The sequence below is a fragment of the Cuculus canorus genome, chromosome 26 (genome assembly GCF_017976375.1).
Source record: "Cuculus canorus isolate bCucCan1 chromosome 26, bCucCan1.pri, whole genome shotgun sequence".
In the NCBI taxonomy this organism is placed as follows: Eukaryota; Metazoa; Chordata; class Aves; order Cuculiformes; family Cuculidae; genus Cuculus; species Cuculus canorus.
The window spans coordinates 6,339,702-6,363,445 of NC_071426.1; the positions used below are offsets into that span (position 1 = coordinate 6,339,702).

The 23,744-nt window shown below is 49.7% G+C and overlaps 1 protein-coding gene across 13 annotated transcripts in view; it reads right to left on the bottom strand.

The window, feature by feature from the left end:
* Positions 1 to 23,744, bottom strand: part of AAK1 (AP2 associated kinase 1) — a 96,565-nt gene that overhangs the window by 35,445 nt on the left and 37,376 nt on the right. For 11 of the 13 annotated variants that reach the window (XM_054049656.1, XM_054049652.1, XM_054049654.1 and 8 more), the window contains 12 exons: positions 17,591 to 17,712; positions 16,053 to 16,134; positions 13,478 to 13,610; positions 12,387 to 12,490; positions 11,284 to 11,363; positions 9,702 to 9,856; positions 9,318 to 9,601; positions 8,319 to 8,543; positions 4,717 to 4,946; positions 3,949 to 4,106; positions 3,435 to 3,551; positions 1,589 to 1,684 (listed from right to left, as the gene is read on the bottom strand). In XM_054049656.1, coding sequence (XP_053905631.1) covers positions 1,589 to 1,684; positions 3,435 to 3,551; positions 3,949 to 4,106; positions 4,717 to 4,946; positions 8,319 to 8,543; positions 9,318 to 9,601; positions 9,702 to 9,856; positions 11,284 to 11,363; positions 12,387 to 12,490; positions 13,478 to 13,610; positions 16,053 to 16,134; positions 17,591 to 17,712 — 1,786 coding nt within the window. The remainder of the gene's footprint in view (positions 1 to 1,588; positions 1,685 to 3,434; positions 3,552 to 3,948; positions 4,107 to 4,716; positions 4,947 to 8,318; positions 8,544 to 9,317; positions 9,602 to 9,701; positions 9,857 to 11,283; positions 11,364 to 12,386; positions 12,491 to 13,477; positions 13,611 to 16,052; positions 16,135 to 17,590; positions 17,713 to 23,744) is intronic. The other 2 variants (XM_054049655.1, XM_054049658.1) reach the window with 1 other exon arrangement.

Consider the following 23,744-nt stretch of genomic DNA (forward strand, 5'->3'; position numbering starts at 1 on the left):
GTCAGGGAAACCAGCATTTCCAAAGGCATTTGTAGGGGCTGGGGAAGAAAAACGGTGCTGTCACTCGCCTTCGCTAGGGTCTTTTCCAACTAGAGCTGCTCACACAGGCCAGAAAGCCTCTCAGTTCTGCTGCTTTTCTTGAACTGCAGCATTTATGAGTAAAATTCCTTGTGAATCAAAACACAGAGGATGGCCACAAAGTTGAAGGGTCTAGAGGGGAAGTTGTATGAGGAGCGGCTGAAGTCACTCAGTCTGTTCAGCCTGCAGAAGAGGAGACTGAAGGGGGACCTCGTAGCACTTTAGTGCTTCCTCACAAGGGGAGGAGGAGGAGCAGGTGCTGAGCTCTTCTCTCTTTTGACTTGAGGGAATGGCAGGAATATGGGCCAGGGGAGGGTTAGGCAGGATATTAAGAAGAGATTCTTTACTGAAAGGGTGGTGGAACCCTAGAACAGCTCCCAGGGAAGCAGCCATGGCGACAAGCCTGACAATATTCCAGAAGCATTTGGACAATCCACTCACAAGGTGAATGTTGGGGTTGTCCTGTTCAGGGACAAGAGCTGACTCCATGATCCTTGTGGGTCCCCTTCCAATTCAGGACACTCCGTGATTCTGTGACATTTATGGTTGGACTCGATGATCCAGTGGGTCCTTTCCAACCTAGTGATTCTATGATTCTATGATTTCTCGTGCTCTTTGAGCATCAACCAGAAGGAAGCAAGTTCCAAACAGCTATGATAAGAAATAGGGTTTTCTACTCTCCATGGAGAGATGCCACCTCTATGAGCACCCTGTTTCAAAGAGCGAGTCCTCTACTGTCAAACCATCGACCCCGGCCTGAGCAGAGGACAGGGTGAGAGCTGCCACCAGTGCTTGTTCTCTGGGGTCAGCTGACAGGAGGGGACCTGGCAGACACACTCACCAGAGAGCTCAGACAAACCCCATGATCAAAACATCCCCACGTTCCAAGTCCCACCGGTTTGCAAATAAGCTCTGAAGCACTTATATAATCTTGTGCTAAAAAGTGTTGGCTGCTGCAGGAAGATATGTGCACGCAGGGAAGACTTTTAAGCAGCACTGCAAAGGCAGTGGAAATAGCTACCAACTGCACCAGAAAATTCTGCCAAATCAGAAAAGGTTACATGTTAACTTGTGAAGACATGAAGCACACACTTGCGATAGACCTCAGAAGCCAAAAAACCCACTGACTCTTAGAGGAAAGACAGATTAACGATGTCCAAGTAGAAAGACAGTTTGGCTTAGGTCAGAACAGGTGATCACCCGTGATTATTATTGCCTTTGGATGCTGAAACTTTTAAAGACGCCAACACTGTTGGCATCAGAAACAATCCGATGACCCTAGAGTCTGCCACGAAAACAAAGGCCTTGGGCGCTCAGCACTGCTCCCAATGCCATGGCGGCAGAAAGCGCTGCACATTGTTACCGAGCTCAGCAGAGCCGGTCAGTGCCCAGCACCTCCGCCTGAGGCCCAGGGCGCCAGGCGTGCCTAGAGGAGGAACTGGAAGGTTATGAGTACAAAACAAATGACAAACACCTCCTCCCCCTTGCCATAAATTTATGTTCCCGTTACCTGGTGTGTCGGATAATGGGAGAGGAATGAAAGGATCAGGCACATTCAGAAGAGGAGGGCTAGTGTCCAAACTCAGAATGTCTTTCGTTTTTTCAGCTGGCAATTGGGAAGAGAAAAGGCAGAGTGAAACAGAGAAGAGAAAAGCAGAAAGCGTCAAGCAAAATCCCAGCACAGACACAGCTCAACACTACGGGATCCAAGCAAATCCAAGCTAGGGATTGACAGGAATAACACACATGGGCTCAGAGCAAGTTTACATTGCTAGTGGAAAGAAATAAACCCCAAACAAGTATTTCCAGGCCGGTCTCCAATACAATTTAACCCACAGATCTCAAAACATTCATCGAAAGGGAAGCACTATCCTCTCTCTTTACAGTGGCACAGAAGGTGAAACGCCCCAACCAAGGCCACGCAGCCCCCCAGCCCCCCAGCCCAGGTCTGTGTGAAAGAAGAGATATAGCATCTTGCATCAAACGGGCTTCCAGAGGCTCAGATCCATGTGGAAAGAAAATGAAAAGCAGTAGAAATGCCCAGCCCAGTGTCAGCACCAAGCAAATTTCCAACCCACCTTCCTACACCAAAGCCCAGGAGAGCAGAGTCAGGGGGCTCTTTTTAAAGACAACCGCTAAAAGAGCTGAACGTGCTCCAGGGCCCAGAACCTTGCATCACGCAGACGCTTCGCAGGCTTTGGGGGAGGCACAGTAGGGTTGAACCTGGAACTGCTGCTACTCAGCATCTGCCCAAGAGCTGACGGAACATCATAACCTGTTCACAGGGCACTGCACAACTGGACAAACTCAGGAGCAGCCCCCCAGAGCACCTCGACTCCTTAGTTCTCGAGTATGTGCCAACAATACCGAGCTCAGTTCTAAGCTCCTCTAAATGTCTTCTTATAATTAGAAATAAGCTTAAGTGGGTTTGTCACTTCTTGCCCTGCAAAGGATTCCTCAACCTCTTCCCAGGACTCCTCTCCTAGGGGTTGGTGAGCTCCCACGAGGAAGCATTTGTCACCAGTAACAACGGCTGCGTAAGACCCAGGAGAGGATTGCTTGCAGTTAGGCCTCCTGGACGCAGTTTTCCAATACTGTGCCTGGCACCTCTTTGCTGTGTTGAGCGAGAATGGGTGCTGAAGAGCTAGGAACAAGCGGCAGCACTCGCTGAGTTTTGTCAGCACAGAAGGAGCTGCTCATGGCAAAACCTTGGTACCCAAGTACCAACGGAGACACCAGACAGGGTCACACTCTGCAAAACCGCTCCTTATGTCACCCAAGGACTCCTGTCCTCTGGCCACCAACAGCACAGCGTGAAGCGTTTTGCCTTCACCCTTGCACATGTCGATGAGGAGACTCCCTGTGCTCTCCTCTGAGGAGCCTCCCTGCTCACTCCTGACTCTCCTCACTCCATGGCGGAGGCACCATCCCTGCTCCTCTCCCTCTTCACTCAGCCTTAAGACTGCAGGCAAGGAATAGCCCCCACCACGTCTGACCAATGCTGCCAAATCCATCCCCTTACTGCAGGCCACATATTTTACTCCTAATTACGAGCTGCAGGGAACTTCAGAGAGTTAAGAAGCTTTCTTGTGAAATTAAAGGGTTCTTCCCGCACCAAAAGCCTCACCTCTACCTACAGATGGTGCCTCCTGTCTCTACAGCCCAACCGTGACAAGTCCATGTGCCATTCCTACCTTCCTTTCTTTACTCAAGTGCCAGCCTGACCCTACAGGTTTTGGATACAGCTCCATTTCTATCAGATTTACCTTCCATTTGAAGCAGCTCTGACAAAGACCTGCAGTGTTTCTGCCGTGCCATCCGGGGCATCGCCCCGTAGGATGTATCCGCAAACTCACCTGATCCAGCAGGGAAGGATGAGCCACCAAATGCATCTGCCTGTGTTGCAGATGAAGCTGGCTGGAAACCTGGAATCAAGTTCTCTGTGGAACTGCCCATCTTTTCCGGAGCTTTCCCTGAAATGCCAGACACAGATTTAGGGTAAAAACTCCCATTTTGAAGGCTGTTTAATTCCCTAGATCTTTAGGACAGTATTTTGGTATGTGACAAGCTCATTCCTGCAAATCATAACTTGCAGATGAAGAGAGTTCAAACCGTAGCTTCTACGATCAACTGATGAGGACCACTCTAAAAGCAGTCAGTACCTCTGAGGATCGAGCTCATCTAATCGCTATCACTCAGGAAAGAGGACAGGAAACAAGAAGGGAAATCGGAAGAATTTAGCTTTTGCTGGCACCAAGGACTGTGATAATACGGGAGCACCCCAGCAGCATCCGATCAGGAGCATCATCATTCCATGCCAGCTTCCATTCTGAGAGCAGGCTGCTCTCAAACCATCGCCATGAACCTTACCGTCCCCGAGCTTCGCAAAGTCCTTGTTCAGCAGCTCCTCAGCGGTGAGTTTGGAGAAGTTATCATCATCAAACGGATTCCACGTGGAGACATCAGGTGGGTTATAGACATTCTGCTGGGAGGTCCTTGGGGAACCCGAGGGGGTGGTGGAAGCAGATCTGGATGCGATCGTCCCAACCAAACAACAGTCATTAATAACCCATACGGAATCCCCTAGCCAGCGTTAGGAGCTGGTCCAAGCATTATAATGACTTTCTACTTAAAACACACAGCACAGTCTATCGTACTTGCACGCCCAGAGGCTGAGATGAGTTACCCTCCTCCACTCAGGACCTGGGTGTGCGTCCTGGTGTCAGGGCTTAAAACAAGCATCATAAGCACCCCACTTTGAAACGACTTCCTGCGATGCCCACGTGGAGGAGAAAGGAGCTCCTGGGCAAGTGCTGATACTAAGCTGCAAGTTTGAAGCATGCACCAGGGTTCCTGGTGGAACAGGCGGAACACCACCAGCTTTTGTAACCCCACAGGAAGGCTCTGTTTGCACAGCTTTTGGGGAGCACGGACACACTCAGAACTTTCCCCCTTGGGGAAGTTTTTCAGCAGCTTTCTGCCAAGGCCTGAACTGTAGTCTTGGGAAGGTAAAGACTCATTTAGAGCTTAGAGTTTTCTGCCTACTTTTGTCTCTGAGCTTCAACTAGGAAATCTCTGAAGAGCTTCTCCCACCCCGTCCCTCCATGCCTTTTGACACCAAGGCGAGCAGCCACCTACTTGGACTTGTTGAGACTGGCTTCGGCGGCCGCCGCCTGCAGGAGCTGGGTGGACTTGCTGGCTGGAACCCCAAAAACCGCACTGTGGGTCACGTCGCTCAGGATCCTCCTGTGTCCTGCACGCTGCGTCTTGGGGGAGGACGGAGGGGTAAGAGAGCCCAGCTTCTGCCCTTGCACTGCTGTGGGGGGTGTGGTTTGAGGTTTTTGCTGTTGCCTCATTTGTGCCTGCATCTACAAGAGAAAGTCAAATGGGATGTCCTTGTCCGTGAACAACAGCCATGACGGAATAACAGCTATAGGCTGGAGGATCTGACCATGGCGTCATGAATCAAGGAGACGTCCAGAGGGGAAAAACCACACTAATGGGGGAATCTGCTCATCTATAGGAGGAGGAAATTCTTCACCATGAGGGCAGTGAGGCACTGGGACAGGTTGCCCAGAGCAGTGGTGGCTGCCCCACCCCTGGAGGTGTTCAAGGCCAGGTTGGATGGAGCCTTGGGCAGCCTCGTCCGGTGGGAGGTGTCCCTGCCCATGGCAGCAGGTTGGAATTAGATGATCTTTAAGGTCCCTTCCAACTCTATTCTATGATTCTACAGTGCTTCAGGATTAGTATAAACACACAAGCAGAGACTTTCTCCCCTCCTGTGGTGCAGCTCTGGAGCCAAAGCCTCTATTAGCACTTCCTATTAAAGGCTAGCTGGTCTCCAAAACTCATGGATGGAGAGGGATGGATGCTCACGGGTGGAGAGGCTGCGATCCAGGGCAGAGGTAAAGAGAGCAATCCAATCACAGCATGCAGGAATCTTGTCACACAGCCACAGGGAGTGGGGTAAGGCAAAGAGCAGCACTTCTTTCAGCAGGCAATGTGTGATCAGGGTCAAATCCCTAAAGGAGTCCAGGTCTTGTGCAGAAATCTTGTGCAAGAAGCTTTCTTAACTTTCCCTTAGGTAAAAAAACACCCCAATGACCAGAGGAACAGCACTGGCCATTAAAACCTGGAGAAAACAAGGCATGTTTGGTTTAGGGGTAAGCCAAGACAGTCCAGCTACAAGCCCTTTGGAAACTACAAGGGATTTCTTCAAACTTGTTTTTCCACTACCTCAGTGCTGTGTTAACACTCACAAACCCACAAACATTTGAAACTCTGTTTTGTAGTGAAGAGCAACAGCATTGCCTCCTATTAGGTGATGTTTTTCAAAACCTGTCTCAGTGAGGCATCACGGCTGGATTTAAAGCAGGAAAATGAGGATGCAAAGAGCAGAAAGCTGCACGTGTCACCTCCACTGCCTGGACATTAGCTCCTTGTTTCCCACTCTGTATCATCCCAGGCCATTTTCTACCAAGGAAGACAGGTGAAAGAATTGGGAAGACCTAAAAAGGGCAGTAAGAAGAGAGTGACATCCCCAGTGTGGTGCTTAACTCCATCAGGGCAAGGAGAACAAGTGGTTCATCATCTTGCTTTTCATCTGGCATTTTCAAGCAGACTAATTCAATGTGGCTGAGAAGCAAACTGACCTGACTGCCTTCAATGCACCCACCTTACTTCTCGCTATATAGGTCACTGCAGAACGGCACATTTGGTGCTGAGAAATAAAAGGGCAGCGCCAAAATCTCCACATGCAGAGCTTATTAAGCTGAAATCTTGCAATGCAAAAAGGTTTTGACGGGTCCTGGCTTGGTATCCCCAGCTCAGATTCTGCTCTGCACAGACTGTGCCTCTTTATCATTTTTTAAGTGAGTCAACCACTGCTTTTCCCCCACCGACTGCTCCAAGAGTGGAAAAGTGTCCAGACATGTCCATTCTGATCAGCCTTCTGGGGAATAAGGGTAATTTTCAATTCAGCTGATTTAATAAAATTAAGACTGTCTTTGTGCTAGCGAATCAGAGCAAACCTCTTTAGAGTCGTGCTTCAACGCTATGTTTCAGGCATTTCTCCTCTAAAAGGAGCAGGGTAATAACAGGCATCATCCAAGACCTGCACGTACAGAAAACCTCCCACCAGTTTCAACAACCTGACTTGCTCCAGGTCATTCAGCAAACAAGTAACAAGCCAGGAACACAACAGCTCCAGGTGCGCCACCCACCCTAACAACCAGCTTAGTGCTGAAAATTAATATAAAAGCAAAGGGGGTGAAATAACGGAGCCTTCAGACACAATGTAAAGCAAATGGTGCTTCCTCAGCACTGCTCAGGTCACTGGTGTATGGAGGTTATTAGTCAAATTAATTTCTGATGTCACTCCAAAGAAAGCTTGCTAGAGAGAGGAATTAGGTCCTGGCAACTCATGAACAAGCACAAACCGACCCTTAGTTTGGACTCAAATATTGGGTACCAGAAGGGGCTTGTTAGCAGATACTGTTCGCTCTGCATACGCACAACTGGTTTGGCAGAACAGCAGTGGCCCCTTCTTAACTGGAGTCTGAGCACACAGCTCAGGTTCAGAACATCCCTTCCTGCTCCCCAAACCAAGCACGAGCGGATGGGATTGCACAGGAATGAAAGCAAAAGGCACAGCCTCCTCCCACACGGACTGCAGAGACACTTTGGCAACAGGGATGCTGCCCTCTGGCACAGCTCCCCTGCCTTTAACGCTGCGGTGAGCTGGCGGTTTCCTCACTGCAGACAGCCCTATCTTCCATTAAGTAAAGAGCATTTATTTTGGATGCACATTCAGATCATCAGTAAAGTGGGTGATTGATTTCTTTATTTTTAGGTACAATGCTTTGAAAAGTCTCCTTTCCACAGTATTCATTAAAGAAAAAAAGCCAATGCTAGAAACTACGAAGAAGGCTGCTTGCATCTTCCTCTGCACCAGAGCCCTAAACACAAGACCCAGGTTTCCCAAACAAGCAGCAACACAGAATCATGGAATGGTTTGGGCTGGAGGGGACCTCAAAGTCCATCCAGTTCCAACCCCTGCCATGGGCAGGAAAACCTCCCACTGGATCAGGGGCTCCAAGGCCCATCCAACCCGGCCTGGAACCCCTCCAGGGATGGGGCAGCCACCACTGCTCTGGGCAACCTGGGCCAGGGCCTCCCCACTCTCATTGTGAAGAATTTCCTCCTTATGTCCAGTCTAAATCTGCCTGTCTCCAATTTAAAGCCACTCCTCCTTGTCCTAGCACTACAGGCCTTTGTAAAAAGTCCCTCCCCATCAGCATTGAGCAGTTCTGTCACCTGGTGCCCATCCTGGTGCGTTAAGTACAAACAAATTTTAGAAGAGTTCATCATGTGTCTTCTAAGGCAATGTGACAGGGGAGGGATAGAGAAAAGTCGCACTAAGCCTTTAACCTCCTCATCTGCTTTCTACTCAGCATCCATTCATCTGCTTTCTACGGACCCAGAGCCCAACTCCAGCATCTAGCATCCCGTTGGAAAGAGCAAACAATTGCACATGTCTGAGGCAGCAAGGCTAGTGCTGACATCTACAACTCCAATAACGCAGGAGGGGCCAGCAGGCCCTACAGCACCTGTTACGTGGGCTCTGTGTGTCCAAAAAGCCGGCTGCCCTGCTGGGGCATTCCTGGCATAAAGGACCCGGCAGGAAAGCACTGAGAGTGCAGCATAACCCGCTGCCCCACGCCTTCCCGCCAGGCTCTTACCACTTGTTCCTGCGGCTGCACCGGCTGGGCTGCACTTGGCTGGGCCTGGGGCTGCTGTGGTGCTGGGGTTTGTTGCTTTTGCTGAACCGCTGCTGCTGCCGCTGTCTTCTGCTGCATCGCTGCCTGCTGGGCCATCATCTGCTGCTGCTGTTGCTGTTGCTGCTGGTAATAGTTCTGCATCAGCTGCTGCTGCTGCGCCGGCGCTCCTTGCTGCATCACTGGGAACTGGGAAACAACCAGTTTGCTGAGGCATTTTTTGTGGGGCTGGGGTACCACCACCAGAACTCAGGGCTAGCCACAGGGACGGTTATGGCCACGGGAAGTGGCAAAGCAGCAACAGGCTGCGATGGCTTGGACACCATCTGCCAAGGAGCAGTGGAAAACAGCCTCCGGCCTAACATCAGATCCTTTCTGCACTGCACCCGACCACACGGGGCTCCCACCACACACTGTTCTGTGCTCCCAAACTCCTTACTCATTTCTCCAAGATCTCCTGTCCCTTTGCTCCTGCTGTTAAATATGCCTTAGCAGAGATCCGTGCTGCTATAAACACCTCGGTTACGCGGGCGGGTCTCAGCCAGACACATCCCGTCTAACACACCGCGTGTTCACAGGCCTCCCTTTCACTGCAGTCTATCACAGAACCAGACCCAGATCTCACTGCTGAAAAGACACGCCAAGCTACTTGTACCACAGAGAGAGCAGAAAAGAAATTGTTCCCCTCTGCCTCTCAAAGGATTGACTTCAAGACACTGAAACATTTGGAGCTGTAAAACCTTAACCAGCTTATTTTATGTTTGTATGTGACAAAACTATCTCAAGGCCTTCCACATCGACAGTTACAAATGTCAGCCTCGTGTAGTAAAAAAAATCTTGCTAGAGAACAGGGAAGTGCCTAAAAACTGCACTTATACCCCCCCAAAGCAGGTAACCTGCCACAAATGCACAGATACGGCCGTGCAGGCCAGGAAGCACGCAAGCACGGCCGCGCACACCTACCTGCTGAGCTTGCATCAGCTGCTGCTGCTGGTAATACGCTGCCTGCTGCTGCTGCTGCTGCTGCTGCTGCAGAAGCTGCTGCTTCAAGAAAAGCTGCTGTTGATGCTGAGGTGTGGCTTGAGGCTGTGTGGAGGGGACCTGGGGCTGCGCCGGCGAGGCCTGCTGCGGGGCCGGTGCCTGCTTGGCTTGGGGCTGTGCTGCGGCCTGTTGAGGTGTTGCTTTTTGCTGGGGGACGCCTGCAGGGAGCGAAGGCTGAGCACTGCCCAGGGCAGCAGGGCCTGCAACTGGGAGAAAAAACCAGCGATCCATTAGATCAACGTGCACCACAGCCCTGCGGGACACGGGGCCTGGCAGGGTGTCTCTGCACAGAGACCATCGGTTCACCTTGTGGCTGCACGGCTGCCTGAGCCGTGGGCCTCTTCCTAGGCGTCAGGGCTGGCTGAATGGGTAAAATTCCGGGGTTGGGTTGTGTCTGTCCTGCTTTAGGTCTCTGGCGGGGTGCTATGGAAGTTTCTGTCGTAGGGATGGGATCCGTCAGCCTACAAATGAAGGTAAGTAATAAAAGGAAGCGCAGTGAGAGCAGAGGCTTTCTTAGCCTGATAGTTGGTGCATTCAACACACAGCATAGGTTTAAAAACTCATCCACACTTCACGCTGTGACTGAGGAAGGTGAAACTCGTGTGGGCACTCAGACACAGACGAAAACTCTTTCCACAAAACTAGAAGCACAGTAAATGGTAACAGATGCATTCACAACGATTAATCCATCACTAGCACTTTGACTTCTTCGCCAATTGTGGCATCATCCGCTGTTGGGCAGCTGGAACTTGTCAAAATCACTTAACTCGGTCAAATATTTGCTGCAACATATTGTTCAAATCCACTTACAGCTCTGGATGAGCAGGTAAGGACACAAATTAGCTTAAGAGCAGCTGGTACCTTTGGGCAGAGTTGTCTAAATTGCCATTTTTTGAATTACCTTAACTTCAGTACATCTACCCCAGAATCAGGGCACGTGACCTCCTCTGGCCCCCAGCTCCAACACCACACAGCGACAGAGCCAAGAAACCAGACACCACCACCCCTGCCCTGCCGCAGATACACTTGCTTGTTAGATACCAAGTTGTTCTACCTACTCGAGGGTAACACATTCAATTACAAACCCAAGTGAGGCAGACAGGAGGAGGGACGCCCTCTTTCTGAGTCTGAGGAAAACTGCTGGGTTTGGAGTGCCCGCTGCCGCACGGCTCACTGTGCACTAAAACAAGGCACAAGTTTTGCCCAGTACGAGGCCCCACTGCAGCACCGGAGCAGAGAAGGCACAGCAGGAGAGGGCAGATGCCCCAAGAGTACAATTTCCCCACTAACTGGCCTCTTCAGACGGAGATGACTTGAGCTTTCATGTCCCCCCAAGAAGAAATCACAGGACTCTTTCAGAAATCACAGCAACTTCATATAGAACTGACTGGGCCAGGTTACCATCTGCCAAAGGTCAAACTCCAACAGCAAGAGTCGTCAATGCAGTTTCTCAGCAGACTCATGCTCTTTGGGCCAGTTCCAGGCCCACTGCAATCTTTCTCCTGACTTTGCTCTCGGGTACTCTGGGTACTGCCTCGGGAAGGATGACACAGGAGATTCATCCCAGAGCATGAACTTCAAGTGTTGCTGTCAAGCAATGTCTTCAGAAGCAAAGGCCCGCTGTTGAGTCATGCTGAGCATTGCCCTAGTCCCCAGCTCCACCCCTGCACACTAAAATTTCCCCTAATAGCTACATTTTCTGCCTTTCAGATCAATGGTTATTTATGTCGTTGAAGCAGAAGCCTCAGGACCACAGTGTTTGTCTCCACGTGTAAATTTAAGCCCACAAGGAAGCAGCTACATATACCAAACATCCTTCCTAATAAACAGCAGAAAGACAACAGACAATAAAGAGAGAGAGGGCTGAGCATAACACAGACGTGGTTACCTGGCCTTTGGTTGACTCTTCTTTGCAGCAGCTTCACTTGCTTTAACCGGGTCTGGGAGTTTAGCGGGGATTGGAGAGTTCTGCAGATCCCACAAACACCAAATTTTGTATTTGGAGGACAGAAAACAGAGTCAGAAATAATTTGCAAAAGCCTCCCAATGACACAAGGAAACTGGGGGATCCCCAAAGCAATTATTCCTCATGCTGGACACAGGACAAACCCCTCAATGTCCATGTCAGGAGGAGACCAGTTTGTGAGAGTCATTATGAAGGAAAAATAGGGATCAGCTTTTTGACCATTTACTACGCGTGAAATCTGAACACAAAGCTTCCAAAGCACCCAGGTCAATGTATGAAAGAGAACCTTATAAATACTGCTACAAAAAAATACAGGCATACAAGTACCAAAGCCACGTCTTATTCAAAGACCATAAATAACCACCTGAACATTGGGTGGGTTATAGGAGTCTTAGACGGGTCCCAGGGGTCCCTAGAGGGGCAAAAACGGGGAGAGGGGGAGGGAAATAGGTTTCTTCTTAGCTGGAAACAACAAAATAAAATGTCATGTGACAGATGTCCACGACATCATAAGAAAATATTTGTCAACTCTATTTTTCAGCCGAAGTCTATGGGATACACTAAGCAGGGGCAACAGGCTGCATAAGGTCTGATGCAGCTCAGAGGCAAACTGGCTGGCCCCAGCCAGGCGGCAGACACAAAACTGCTACGTTCAAACTCAACTGCAGCACAAATTACACACAGAAGGATGAATGTGCCTGGAAATCAAATCGGTTTCACAAACATGGCCTAATTTTCCACATTCACACGCACAAGATCTCTTGGCTGGCCTGACACTGGTAACTGGGTGAGGAGGTAAATCAGGGGCAGAAATAAACAATGCATGAAACAAAACTCTGATTCCTGCCCCAATCCGCAAAAAATCCCCCCCACAAGCAGCACTGCTAATTATGCAAAAGGGACCTCCTTAATTACAGCACTGGGGAACACCCAACAGGATACAGCGGAATGCTGAATATTCAGCAACTGCTGCCCCAGCCTCCCCGCCTCTGTCGCCCTCTGTCACCCACACTTTGGCTCCTCACCTGGACGTTCTGGATGGGACATTCCTTCTTGGCCAGTTTGAATGCAAAGTAGGAGACCTGATAAATGTCAGGTCTCTTATCAGGGTCTGGCTCAAGCATATACCCTTGAAAAGACAGAGACGCTCATATCAGAGCAACAGAACAGATTTACGTGAGCAGTTGGTGGCAGAGCTACTTCTGGTATTAACCAGACGCTGACTGGGTGCCCTGCCTCTTGCAAAGCATCAGTCGGTGCTTAGCGGGACTGAGCGCGTCATCAGGATCAGAGATAGGGGCGAGACAGGCAGGATTGTGAGGTACGGACAACTCGTAGCTGCTATCGAAGGCTCCAGGGCAGGGAAATGCAGCCTGCCTGGTCAGGGAATAGCGTCGGGTTGGACTTCTGCATTTCCAAGTGGACCCACAGGAGGAGAGCCTGATCCAGCCTCCGGCAGGTCAGTGGGGCAGGAAGACAGGCCAGCCACATCCCCCACCACCTTAGCATAAGCAAAGAAAATACCAGGCGGCTCTGCAAACACATCCAACTCTGTGTTAGCCAAGATTGTGGCTAGAAGTAAAAAAAAAATCAAATGCTGCGTTGAAAACAAGCGAGCCGCCCCAGCTTTGCCAAGAGTAGCACATTGTACCCTTAATGACACATTCACTCCAGTCAGTGGGTTATTTATAAACCGTTGCAGCTCTGTTTCTCAATCCACAGAAGATGAATTCTTATCGCTAGTCTAAGTCACTGTGGTTCTTTTCAGTTCCTTATCCAAATAGATTAATTAGTAGAGAAATACGTTTCTGCATAAAGAGGCTTATTGTGCAAGTTTCTGTAGGGCTCTCAAGGCCAGTGGCTGCCTGCCCTCCCGCCTTTCCAGAGCCCATGACAGCCCGGCTGAACAGAAGCCCCTTCACCAAAACTCTCTGCCGACAAACGATCCCCTAAGCTACTAAAAGGTCGCTTTAACCACCCTGTGTGCAAGCAAGTCTCTTAAAAGCAAAGAAACAGCAAGAGTTTTCGTGTGGGAGCAGGGAAGGTCAGAACAAAACCCCTCTGCTGTTATTTTAGTTCTGCGGAAGCAGATGCTGCTGCTGCGAGAGACACTCACGGATGAGGCAGTGCATGTCTTGTGAGTGCCGAGAATTGTCTGGAATGGTGAAGTTGCCATCGCAGATCGCCACCTGGCTCTCCCCAAACGGCAAGGTGAAGTAACACAGCTTGTACAGCAAACAGCCCAAGGCCTAAAGAGAAAGAATAGAGAAAGGATTTAACAAACCAAAGCAAAGCAGAGACCGGTACCATTCAAACATCACTGCAGATATCAGCGAAAGGGCTCGGTCAGCCCAAGGGGTACCGTGTGTAGCCAGGCCGAATTCAATAACCCAGTATTGACTTGAAAACAAGCACAGCTGTATGGGAAGATAAATCCCTCACAACACTGAGATCCTGCAATGTGGAGCTTGTGTGAGCACCATCACAGACCCCAAAGCTCCACACCCTGTAACCCTTCATGTTGCTGAACAGGCAAAGCCTGTTCCTGCCACGTACTGCAAGGAACAGGCAAAGTAATAGCAAAAAAGAAGTTTTTAACACATTTATTCTGACAAAGAAAAATCTAAATGGCTCCCAGGCTTCAGTTTAAATGACTTTTCAACCATTATAAATACGTACCTGGGCGAGAGATAGAGCTAAGCCTGCAGGCTGCTAGGTTATATCACCCTGCCATCTATTTCTGTGCAGCTCTTGACAGCCAGAACCACCACGTATTTCAAAAGAAAATACAAGACTTGCACAAAGGGCTAATTATGAAACCCTCCCACTGCCTCGGAGGGGAGAGGGGGAACCGATGCCTAATCCTAAGCAACTCATCATCGGCTTCTGTCTTCTGCCACAGGATTTCTCGATTAAACTGCACTCTGGTTTAAAACACTCCAGGTGAGATTGAAGGAAAGTGAGGTTACAATGGCAGGAGAGCTGCAGCAGACCCTGACACCGAGGCTCTGCGGTTCAAACCACCATACGCTCCTTTGGGAACCTCTTTGGGTCACAAGAACAGAATTCCTTCCTCAGTAGGGAATTCCAAGCCTTTGGGTCTCCACCTTTACACATGGCCGCAGGAAGGAGCGCAGGTACCAGGGTCTCCCCGGCTGCCTCCGAGGCGCTGTTGCAGCCGTGGCCTCCCCTCTGCGGGGCTCGGAGCCCCAGGTGAGGGACCAGCACCACACCATGGCCCCGTCACAGATCTCCTGCTGCACTCAGCAGAGCAAAGGCCTCACAGGACCAGCTGCACTCCTGACCCCGAGCTGAGCTTACAGAGAGGACAGAACTCTTCCCAGTAGATGTCAACGCCAGCAATTTTCCTTCTTGCACAAACAGGCGCAGAGCCATTGAGGGTACACTAAAACACTCCTTGGACTGCTTCTGCCTTGTCACTTCCCAGCTCAAGGCTTCAAACACTTCAGGGAAGTGATTCTGTCCTTGTATTCAGTGCTGGTGAGGCCACACCTCGAATCCTGGGTTCAGTTTTGGGCCCCTCATTACAAAAAAGACATTGATTGAGGTCCTGGAGCGTGTCCAGAGAAGGGAATGGAGCTGGGGAAGGGGCTGGAGAACAAGGGACATGAGGAGCAGCTAAGGGACCTGGGGCTGTTTAGCCTGGAGAAGAGGGGGCTGAGGGGAGACCTCAGCACTGTCTACAACTGCCTGAAAAGAGGTTCTATGAGGCATGCATTGGTCTCTTCTCCCGAGTGACAGGCGATAGGATGAGAGGAGATGGCCTCAAGTTGCACCAGGGCAGGTTCGGATTAAAAATGAGGAAACCTGAAAGGGTTCTCAGGCACTGGAATGGCTGCCCAGGGAGGTGGTGGAGCCCCCATCCCTGGAGGGGTTTAAAAGACAGGCAGATGAAGTGCTCAGGGATCTGATTTAACAGCAGACAGGTACAGCTGGGCTTGATAATCTCAAAGGTCTTTCCAACCTAGTGATTCTATGATTCCGAAGTCACCCAGACATGTTCTGGATTAGCATTTTGAACCCGGCCCGTTTGCTGCCACTACAGGCAGCACAGATTTCTTTTCACATCTGCCCCAGCTGAAGGGACGCCTTTCCCCCTTGATGAGGGCAGCCAGTAACGGATTACCCCATAGCTGCATTTTGCTCTTACAATGAAATACACGACAAGATTGCAGGGATCATTAGAATCAGCAGTGCAAAAGCCTGGACTCTGGCCAAACCTGACAACTCAGTCCCATGTTACACTGCCCAGGAGAAGCACGCTATCGCCCCTGGGACGTCTATTTTCTCAGTTTTCTACTAAGCTCTGAGCAGTGACTTCGATTTCACCTGCTTGCAACCCAACCCAGGCGCACGAAAATAACGATACTCTTAAGAGTTAAACCCCAAAATTCAGATTTGAAATCAGGTTTGCGCTGTTCAACCCTGGCATTTCATATATCTCTAAATTCAAACCAGATGAGAGGCAGCACACGAAGAAGCACGCATGGTTTATCCACAAGCCATGCTGCTCAGCAGTAACTCATCTGAAATATCAAGCAGAGGGACTCTTTATTCAGAAACTGCCCAGTCTTTTAAGGAAACAAGGTTAGTTCCAGCCAGAAAGTTACCCTGTCATTATGGTAATAAAAGCAACCGGTTGTATGACGTGAAGCGGTTTTTATACGTACCCATATGTCTGCTTTTGTAGTAATAAGTTTGCCGCTGTACAGGTTGACCATTTCTGGTGCTCTATAGGATAACGTAGTGTACCTGCAGCAGAAAGATCTCTCAGTGAGTTTAAAGTAGGCACCAGATGCATTTTCGCTGTCACATTTCCTAATAATTCAAAATTCACTCTTTCCTTATTCATTTCATGGGAAGTGATATCAAAAATAATCTACTGGAAAATCTTTTACCATCAGCATCTGCTACATCCCTCTAACAATAAAATACTAATGACTGTCAACTGTCCTGTGAAACCAAAGCAGTGACCAAAATCCTTTCTAAAGCAAGCGATCTACTGACAAAACTGTGCAGTCATTTTAAGAACTAGAACAGACATATTCAAGGATTCAGAGTATTAACAAGGTCAGCAGTGAAATGTCCTCGGCGACGCCCTCACTTCTGGGGCTCTGACCAGCCGTATTACAAGGACTGCAACTGGATTCGTGGCTCCTAGTAAAGAGAATTCCACATCAGACTCCTGCTCAGAGTCTTTGTGAACAAGGGAGAGGTTGGTATCTCAAACTACAGCTCAAATCTGCCTCATTTCAACACATCACTACAGACAGAGAAGCTGGAAGCAGTGCCACACTTCAGGACAATCTTAGGATGAGATTTCCTATCAGCAGGTCTAGGATTTCTGCGGTGGTACCTCGTGTGCTGTTTACCTGGATCCAACAAAAGCGCTGCCAAAGGCAAAGTTTTGTGGGGTTGTAACTAAGCGTACAAACAGGGGATTCCAAAAGGACTGCAAATCCAGGCCAGGAGCGCCCTAAGTACTTCAGTGGACCAGGCCTAGGAAACCCATGCAGTTGTACCCTAACAAAAAGGAGGGATCCGCGCACGTTTCTAACGTGCTGGTTTTTAGCCAGAACACAGTATTCACAGACCTGGCAAGTCTGCAGCAGAGATGCTGTTAACACTAAAGCAAGACCAAGGGCCTGGAGTCCGCTCCAATCGCCATCACGGTCTTACTGAACTCCCAGCTACGTTCCCTTCCCAAAAGCACCAAAGGCCACTCGGATGCCACCACTGCAGCTGGCGGTGCATGGAGCCAGAGAAGGAGCCAGACTGAACGCCTCAGGCCCTTGCAATTTCTATGAGGAGCTGAGGAGTTAGGCCATGCACTCCCTTAGTCACCGCAAGGATTTATGACGAGTGGCTCACGGAGGACAAGGATTTTGTCATCTGCTATGCTGTGCTTCCAAAAAGCCAAGGCACCTGAAGGACAGCGACAGACTGACCCCGCACGTAATGGAGCACGTCACTACCTCCTCAAGGTGCGCAGCGTCTCTGCATTAGTACACTCAGTCTTTCAGGTCCAAAGCAATTACATCAAGCTCAATTTATTGTTTCACCTTCCCCCAGGCACTTCTGTACCTGCAGCAGACACTTCTATGCAGCTGCATCCAATCTGCTGCAACAGGCCTGAGTAAAGTCTGCTCCCGGTACACACCCTTCAAATACAAACTGTGCCCAAGCTGAAAAGGAAAAGCACACTCACTTTTTGATCTCCTCCTCCACAGCATTCACCCCTTCTGTTTGAGGGTTCTGGAATTTGTTAGTAGCACTTCCAAAGTCACACAGGACATAGTGGCCACGATCGTGCAGCAGGATGTTTTCAACCTAGAAGCATCAGAGACAAACACAGGATCGCTCAGACAAAGGTTTTCCTTAGACAAGCCACGGTTTATGGTGCCTGAAGACATCTCAGACACGTCTGACAAAGGCATAACATGACAGCAAAGAAAATATGCATCAAATCTCTGTCACATCGTCTAAACCATAAGTCAAATCACAGAAGCAGATTGATATAACACTGCCTCCCATCCTGCCACCTCTCCTTTCTCCTGAAAGCACATCACCTTGCCTCTACTAAAACTACCGTGAGCTTCGGGACACGAACTGTGTCCTAGTGTCTTTAGTACGCAGCTTCCCTGAGCTCCTACAACCAGTCAGACGTCTCAGCTTGGCACAGCTCAAACAAGTGCCCACAGCTCTACAAGGGGCCGGGCTGTGCCCCTCGCTGCCCAGCGGGGCAGAGAGAGGGCAAGCAGGTGGCAGCGCACACAGAGAAGTGACAGGGCCTGACCCACAGACCTGAAACAGTACAAGCAACCCACGTAATATTCATATTGCATTGCTGTGTGTGCCGCTTAATCTGTAACTTCTCACATCGCTATTATCAGTGGATTCGTGCTGTGCTATTCTTGGTGCAAGAGAGTGAGAAAGAGAGGCAGTAAGCAGCTGGGGACAGAGATTCTGTGGTTTTGGGGTGAGGTAATTTGTTCATTCGACGACATAAAAGCTGGACTCTTCACAGCAGTGGTTGGAGACCTCACCTACAAGCAGATGCCCTGCGTTGGACCCCCAACTGCTGGGACAGCCTCTCCAAATCCTCACTGTGAAGAAGGGGCCCCCCAGCGACCGTGGATCTGGATGATGGTGATGCTAGGGCAACTGGTCATATATCTTTCTTAATTACTACACTTAATCTCTTGCAGCAATGATTAGATGTATTGCCTTGAAAGCTGTTAATTGTTAACTTGTTAATCACTACTAAGAATTTTTTACCTTTCTTGTTGCAATAAGTTAAGTAAAGCTTGATTTCACAGAGTATTAGAGAGTCTGGGCTTTCATGCTGATGGTGCTTTGTGCTTAGCACCCGGTGGTAAAACACACAGGTTTACACTTCATGAAATCACAATACATCTCCAGTTCTTCGCCTGCATTTCACCTGTGCCTTTGGGTCTCACTCAAAACAAATGCCAGCTTATGCTCACTGCTCGCCAGGATGAGCTGGGAACTCCCCATGCCCTGAGCGGAGGCTGTGGCGGCAGAGGTTCTGCCAGGCTGCTGCCAAGATGACCCCTTTCTTTCAAATCTTATTGGGTAGCTTGAATCAGGCAAGAAATGCGGAAACAAACACCTGGGAGAGCTGGAAAAACAAACTATGAAATCAGTGAAGTCACTGCTTTTCCCTAAATCATCACACTTAATTATGCAGTAACAAAAATCTAACTTGTGTCCACCTTAAGAAAGTTGTCTGAACGTTACAACACTGAAATAAGACGTGGAAAAACCTGGATTCAGCTCTTTGCTTGGGCACAGCACCCCGGCATTCCAGTTCCTCGTCTGTACAGTGACATTAACACTTGTTCTCTCAAAGGGGTGCATACGATTTTTAATGTACTTATCTTCAGTCAATATCAAATGCTCGTATACAACGAGATAAAACACACTGCTAATGTATTTCAAAAACACCACCACATAACGGTATGAAGTTCAACAAGGTCAAGTACCAAGGAACACAACAACCCCGAGCAGCTCCAGGCTTGGGGAAGAGCAGCTGGAAAGCTGCTGGGTGGAAAATGACCTGGGGGTGTTGGTCAACCGCAGCTGAAGATGAGCCAGCAGTGGCCCAGGTGGACAAGAAGGCCACCAGCACCTGGCCTGGATCAGCTATGGGGTGGCCAGCAGGAGCAGGGCAGAGATCGTCCCCTGGACTAGGCGCTGGTGAGGCCACACGTCGAATCCTGGGTTCGATTTTGGGCCCGTCACTCCATGAAGGACTTTGAGGGGCTGGAGCGTGTCTGGAGAAGGGAATGGAGCTAGGGAAGGGTTTAGAGCACAAGTTTTACATGGAGTGACTGAGGAACCTGGGGTTGTTTAACCTGGAGAAGAGAAGGATGAGGGGAGACCTCATCACTGTCTACAACTGCCTGAAAGGAGGTTGTAGCGAGGTTGGAGTTGGTCTCTTGCCTCAAGTGACAGCTGATACGATGAGAGGGAATGGCCTCAAGTTGTACCAGAAGAGGTTCAGACTGGACAATAGGAAAAATTTCTTCACCGAAAGGGTTATTGAGCATCAGAACGGCTGCTCAGGGAGGTGGTGGAGTCTCCATCCCAGGAGGGATTTAAAAGCCAGGCAGATGAGGTGCTCAGGAATCTGGTTTAGTAGTGAATGGAAGAAGGGTAACATTGTGCCCATTTTTAAAAAGGGTAGAAAAGATGACCCTGAGAACTACCGACCTGTCAGTGTCACCTCTGTGCCTGGGAAGATCATGGAACAGATCCTCCTAGAAGCTCTGCTAAAGCATGTGGAGGACAGGGAGGTGATTAATGGCAGCCAAAACGGCTTCACCAGGGGCAAGGCCTATCTGACCAACTTCGTGGCTTTTTATGATGGGGTAACCACAGCAGTGGTCAAGGTAAACCGACGGATGTGATCTATCTAGACTTCTGTAAAGCCTTTGACACGGTCCCCCACAACATCCTTCCCTCTAAATTGGAGAGATATGGATTTGATGGGTGGATGGTGGATAAGAAGTGGATAAGAAACCCATTGGATGGTCGTATTTGAAGAGTAATGGTCAATGGCTCAAAGTCCAGATGGAGATCCGTGACAGGTTGTGTCCCTCAGGGGTCCGTACTGGGACCGGTGCTGTTTAATATCTTTATCAATGATATTGACAGCGAGATTGAGTGCACCCTCAGCAAGTCTGTGGATGGCACCAAGCTGTGCAGTTGCCACACTGGCAAGACGGGATGTCATCCAGAGGGACCTGGACAGGCTGGAGAAGTGGGGCTGTGAGAACCTCATGAGGTTCAACAAGGCCAAGTGTAAGATCCTGCACCTGGGCAGGGCAATTCCCATTTTCAGTACAGGATGGGGGATGATGTGCTTGATAGCTGCCCTGAGGAGAAGGACTTGGGCTGCTGGTTGATGAGAAGCTCAACACAAGCCTGCACTGTGCGCTCACAGCCCAGAAACCACCCATGTCCTGGGCTGCATGAAAAGCAGCGTGGCCAGCAGGGCGAGGGAGGGGATTCTGCCTCTCTGTTCCTCATTTGTAAGAGACCTCATCTGGAATACTGTGTCCAGTTCTGGAATCCTCAACGTAAGATGGATATGGAGCTGTTGGAATGGGTCCAGAGGAGGTTACAAAGATGATCGGAGAGCTGGAGCACCTTCCCTACGAGGACAGTCTGAGAGAGTTGGGGTTGTTCAGCCTGGAGAAGAGAAGGCTCCGAGGAGATCTTATAGTGACCTTCCAGTACCTGAAGGGGCTACAAGAAAGCTGGAGAGGGACTGTAGATAAAGGCTTGTGGGGAGAGGATGAGGGGGAACGGGTATAAACTGGAGAGGGGCAGATTTAGACTGGACATTAGGAAGAATTTCTTCACTAAAAGAGTGGTGAGGCCCTGGAACAGGTTGCCCAGGGAAGTTGTGGCTGCCCCATCCCTGGAGGTGTTCAAGGCCAGGTTGGATGGGCCTTGGGCAGCCTGATCCAGTGGGATATCCCTGCCCATGGCAGGGGGGTTGGAATTAGATGATCTTTATAATGTCCCTTCCAATCTCGAACTATACTATGACTATTAAAGCATCAGAAAATGCAGCCAAATTAGAGCAGCTGCGGTTGGCTTGAAACCAAGGGTTAAACAATGCCCCTTCCTCCCTCTGCTCTGAATAAAGCATTGCACACAGCTATTCTCCCTAGCAAATCACCCATTATGGCCCATTCCCTGCAAATACTCCATAAACATTTCCAGAAGAGCCCTTCCACTTCATCTGGCTGAGAAGCCCAAGGTGTCTTCTGATCTCGATGTCCTGCAGGTTCATTAAACATCAGCATGGGACCACCCAGCAACCAGGCTTGTTCAGCGACTTCCAGGAAAATGAAAAAATGCAGCTAAGCAAAGTACCCAAATTACCGCTATGGGCTGTCAGGCCAGGGAAAATGGTCTTTTTTAAAGAGTATGGAGGTGCCTCCTTCCAGTCCAACACTCGGAAAGCTGCCATCTCGCCTGCAGCACCGCTGAGCGCTCACAGCTCCAGCCACAGCCTGTGAGTGCCCATCTGAGACAACCCCCAAAATCTCTATGGGAAACTACAACTTGCATTAAGTTTGTTTGTTACAGAATGACGCTCACTCCTCTCTCTGCCCTCCCAATCAATCGCCTTGCTTCGCTAAACTGGCAGTAAAGTTGTGAAAACACTGCACAAACACTGAAACGGTTCTCAGGCACTGGAACAGCTGCCCAGGGAGAGGGTAGAGTCCCCATCCCTGGAGGGGTTTAAAAGACGGGGAGATGAAGTGCTCAGGGATCTGGTTTAGTAGTGGACAAGGACAGTTGGGCTTGATGACCTCAAAAGTCTTTTCCAACTAAGTGATCCTACAATTGTATGACACAGATCAATAAGATCTCCTCGGAGCCTTCTCTTCTCCAGGCTGAACAATCCCAACTGTTTCAGCCTGTTCTCGTATGGGAGGAGCTCCAGCCCTCCGATCATCTTTGTAGCCTCCTCTGGACCCCAAGATCATGCAACGCAGCATGGCTGTCTTATTGCACCACAAAGAGGTGCAGCGCTGGGAGGGCACCTGCTAAAATCAAAGCAGAAGACTCTAACTCCTTAATATTCTCATGCACAATCTTCCGGTTATTTCAGAACGTATGGAAAGAAAAGCAGAAAGATGTTTTGATCAGCAGCATCCTTGGGGCTGACTGACACCGTAATTTGACGTATCCTGCTGAGCCTCTACTACAAGAAAATTCAGCAACTCCTCAGCAAGCCAGTCCTCTACTCCTGGAACCAGGTGGGTTCAGAGTAGCAGAAGCATCATAGGAAGAAGTGGCAGAGCTCTCACGGCAGAAAGCTCTGAGCTGTAGAAATCCAAGTTGGCTCTAAGCTGGTGCTTTGAACAACATGTGCTAGAGGACGCAAGACTGGAAAGACGAGGATAAATATAACACAAGTTACACAAACAACTGCCACTGGGCGTAGGGTAGTTGCACAGATTGTTATCTTCAGCCCCAGACAGATTTTCCCCACAACACTAAATCCTGCTTCTCAGAGGTCTGGCAGTTACAGTTTGTCTGCATAGATTCCTACTCAGAAGCAAAGATCTCAGAGCCAGGGCAATATCACATAAGGTTTGGCTGTTTCTTCTCCACCGTTTAAAGGCTTAATCCAAAGATAAAGGAAGTATTCTTACTCCAGAGAAAGGAGGACACAAAGATTTTAGTGAACATCCTGCAGCAGCCTAAGAACCCTGAGGGAGAGGAAAGCACCAGCAAGAACAAGTAACAGTACCCATGCGAGGCAAGCCCACTGCCAGAGGGGCACAGCCCCCACACAGCTCCTAACGGGGGCAGAGGAGCAAACGAGGGGCTCCTCAATTTTGAGGAAAAAGCAGCATCAACAGACACTTGTTTTTGTGACAAGCATTCAAAGCACATGAACCTCACTCCCACTGCAGCCAGCCCAACACTCAGCTGTAAGCACACAGGGTGCGGTGGCACAGCAGCCTTGAGTCACCCTTCAGACCAGGAAGGAAAACCCTCACACACACAGGGATGATGCACAATCATCAGCCTGGAATGGTTTGGGTTGGAAGGGACCTCAAAGCCCATTCAGTTCACTCCTGCCATGGGCAGGGACACCTCCCACTGGATCAGAGGCTCCAAGGCGCATCCAACATGGCCTTGAACACCTCCAGGGATGGGGCAGCCACCAATGCTCTGGGCAACCTGGGCCAGGGCCTCTCCACCCTCATCATAAAGAATTTCTTCCTTATGTCCAATCTAAATCTTCCCCCTTCCAATATAAAGCCATTTCCCCTCATCCTATCACCACAGGCCTTTGTAAAAAGTCC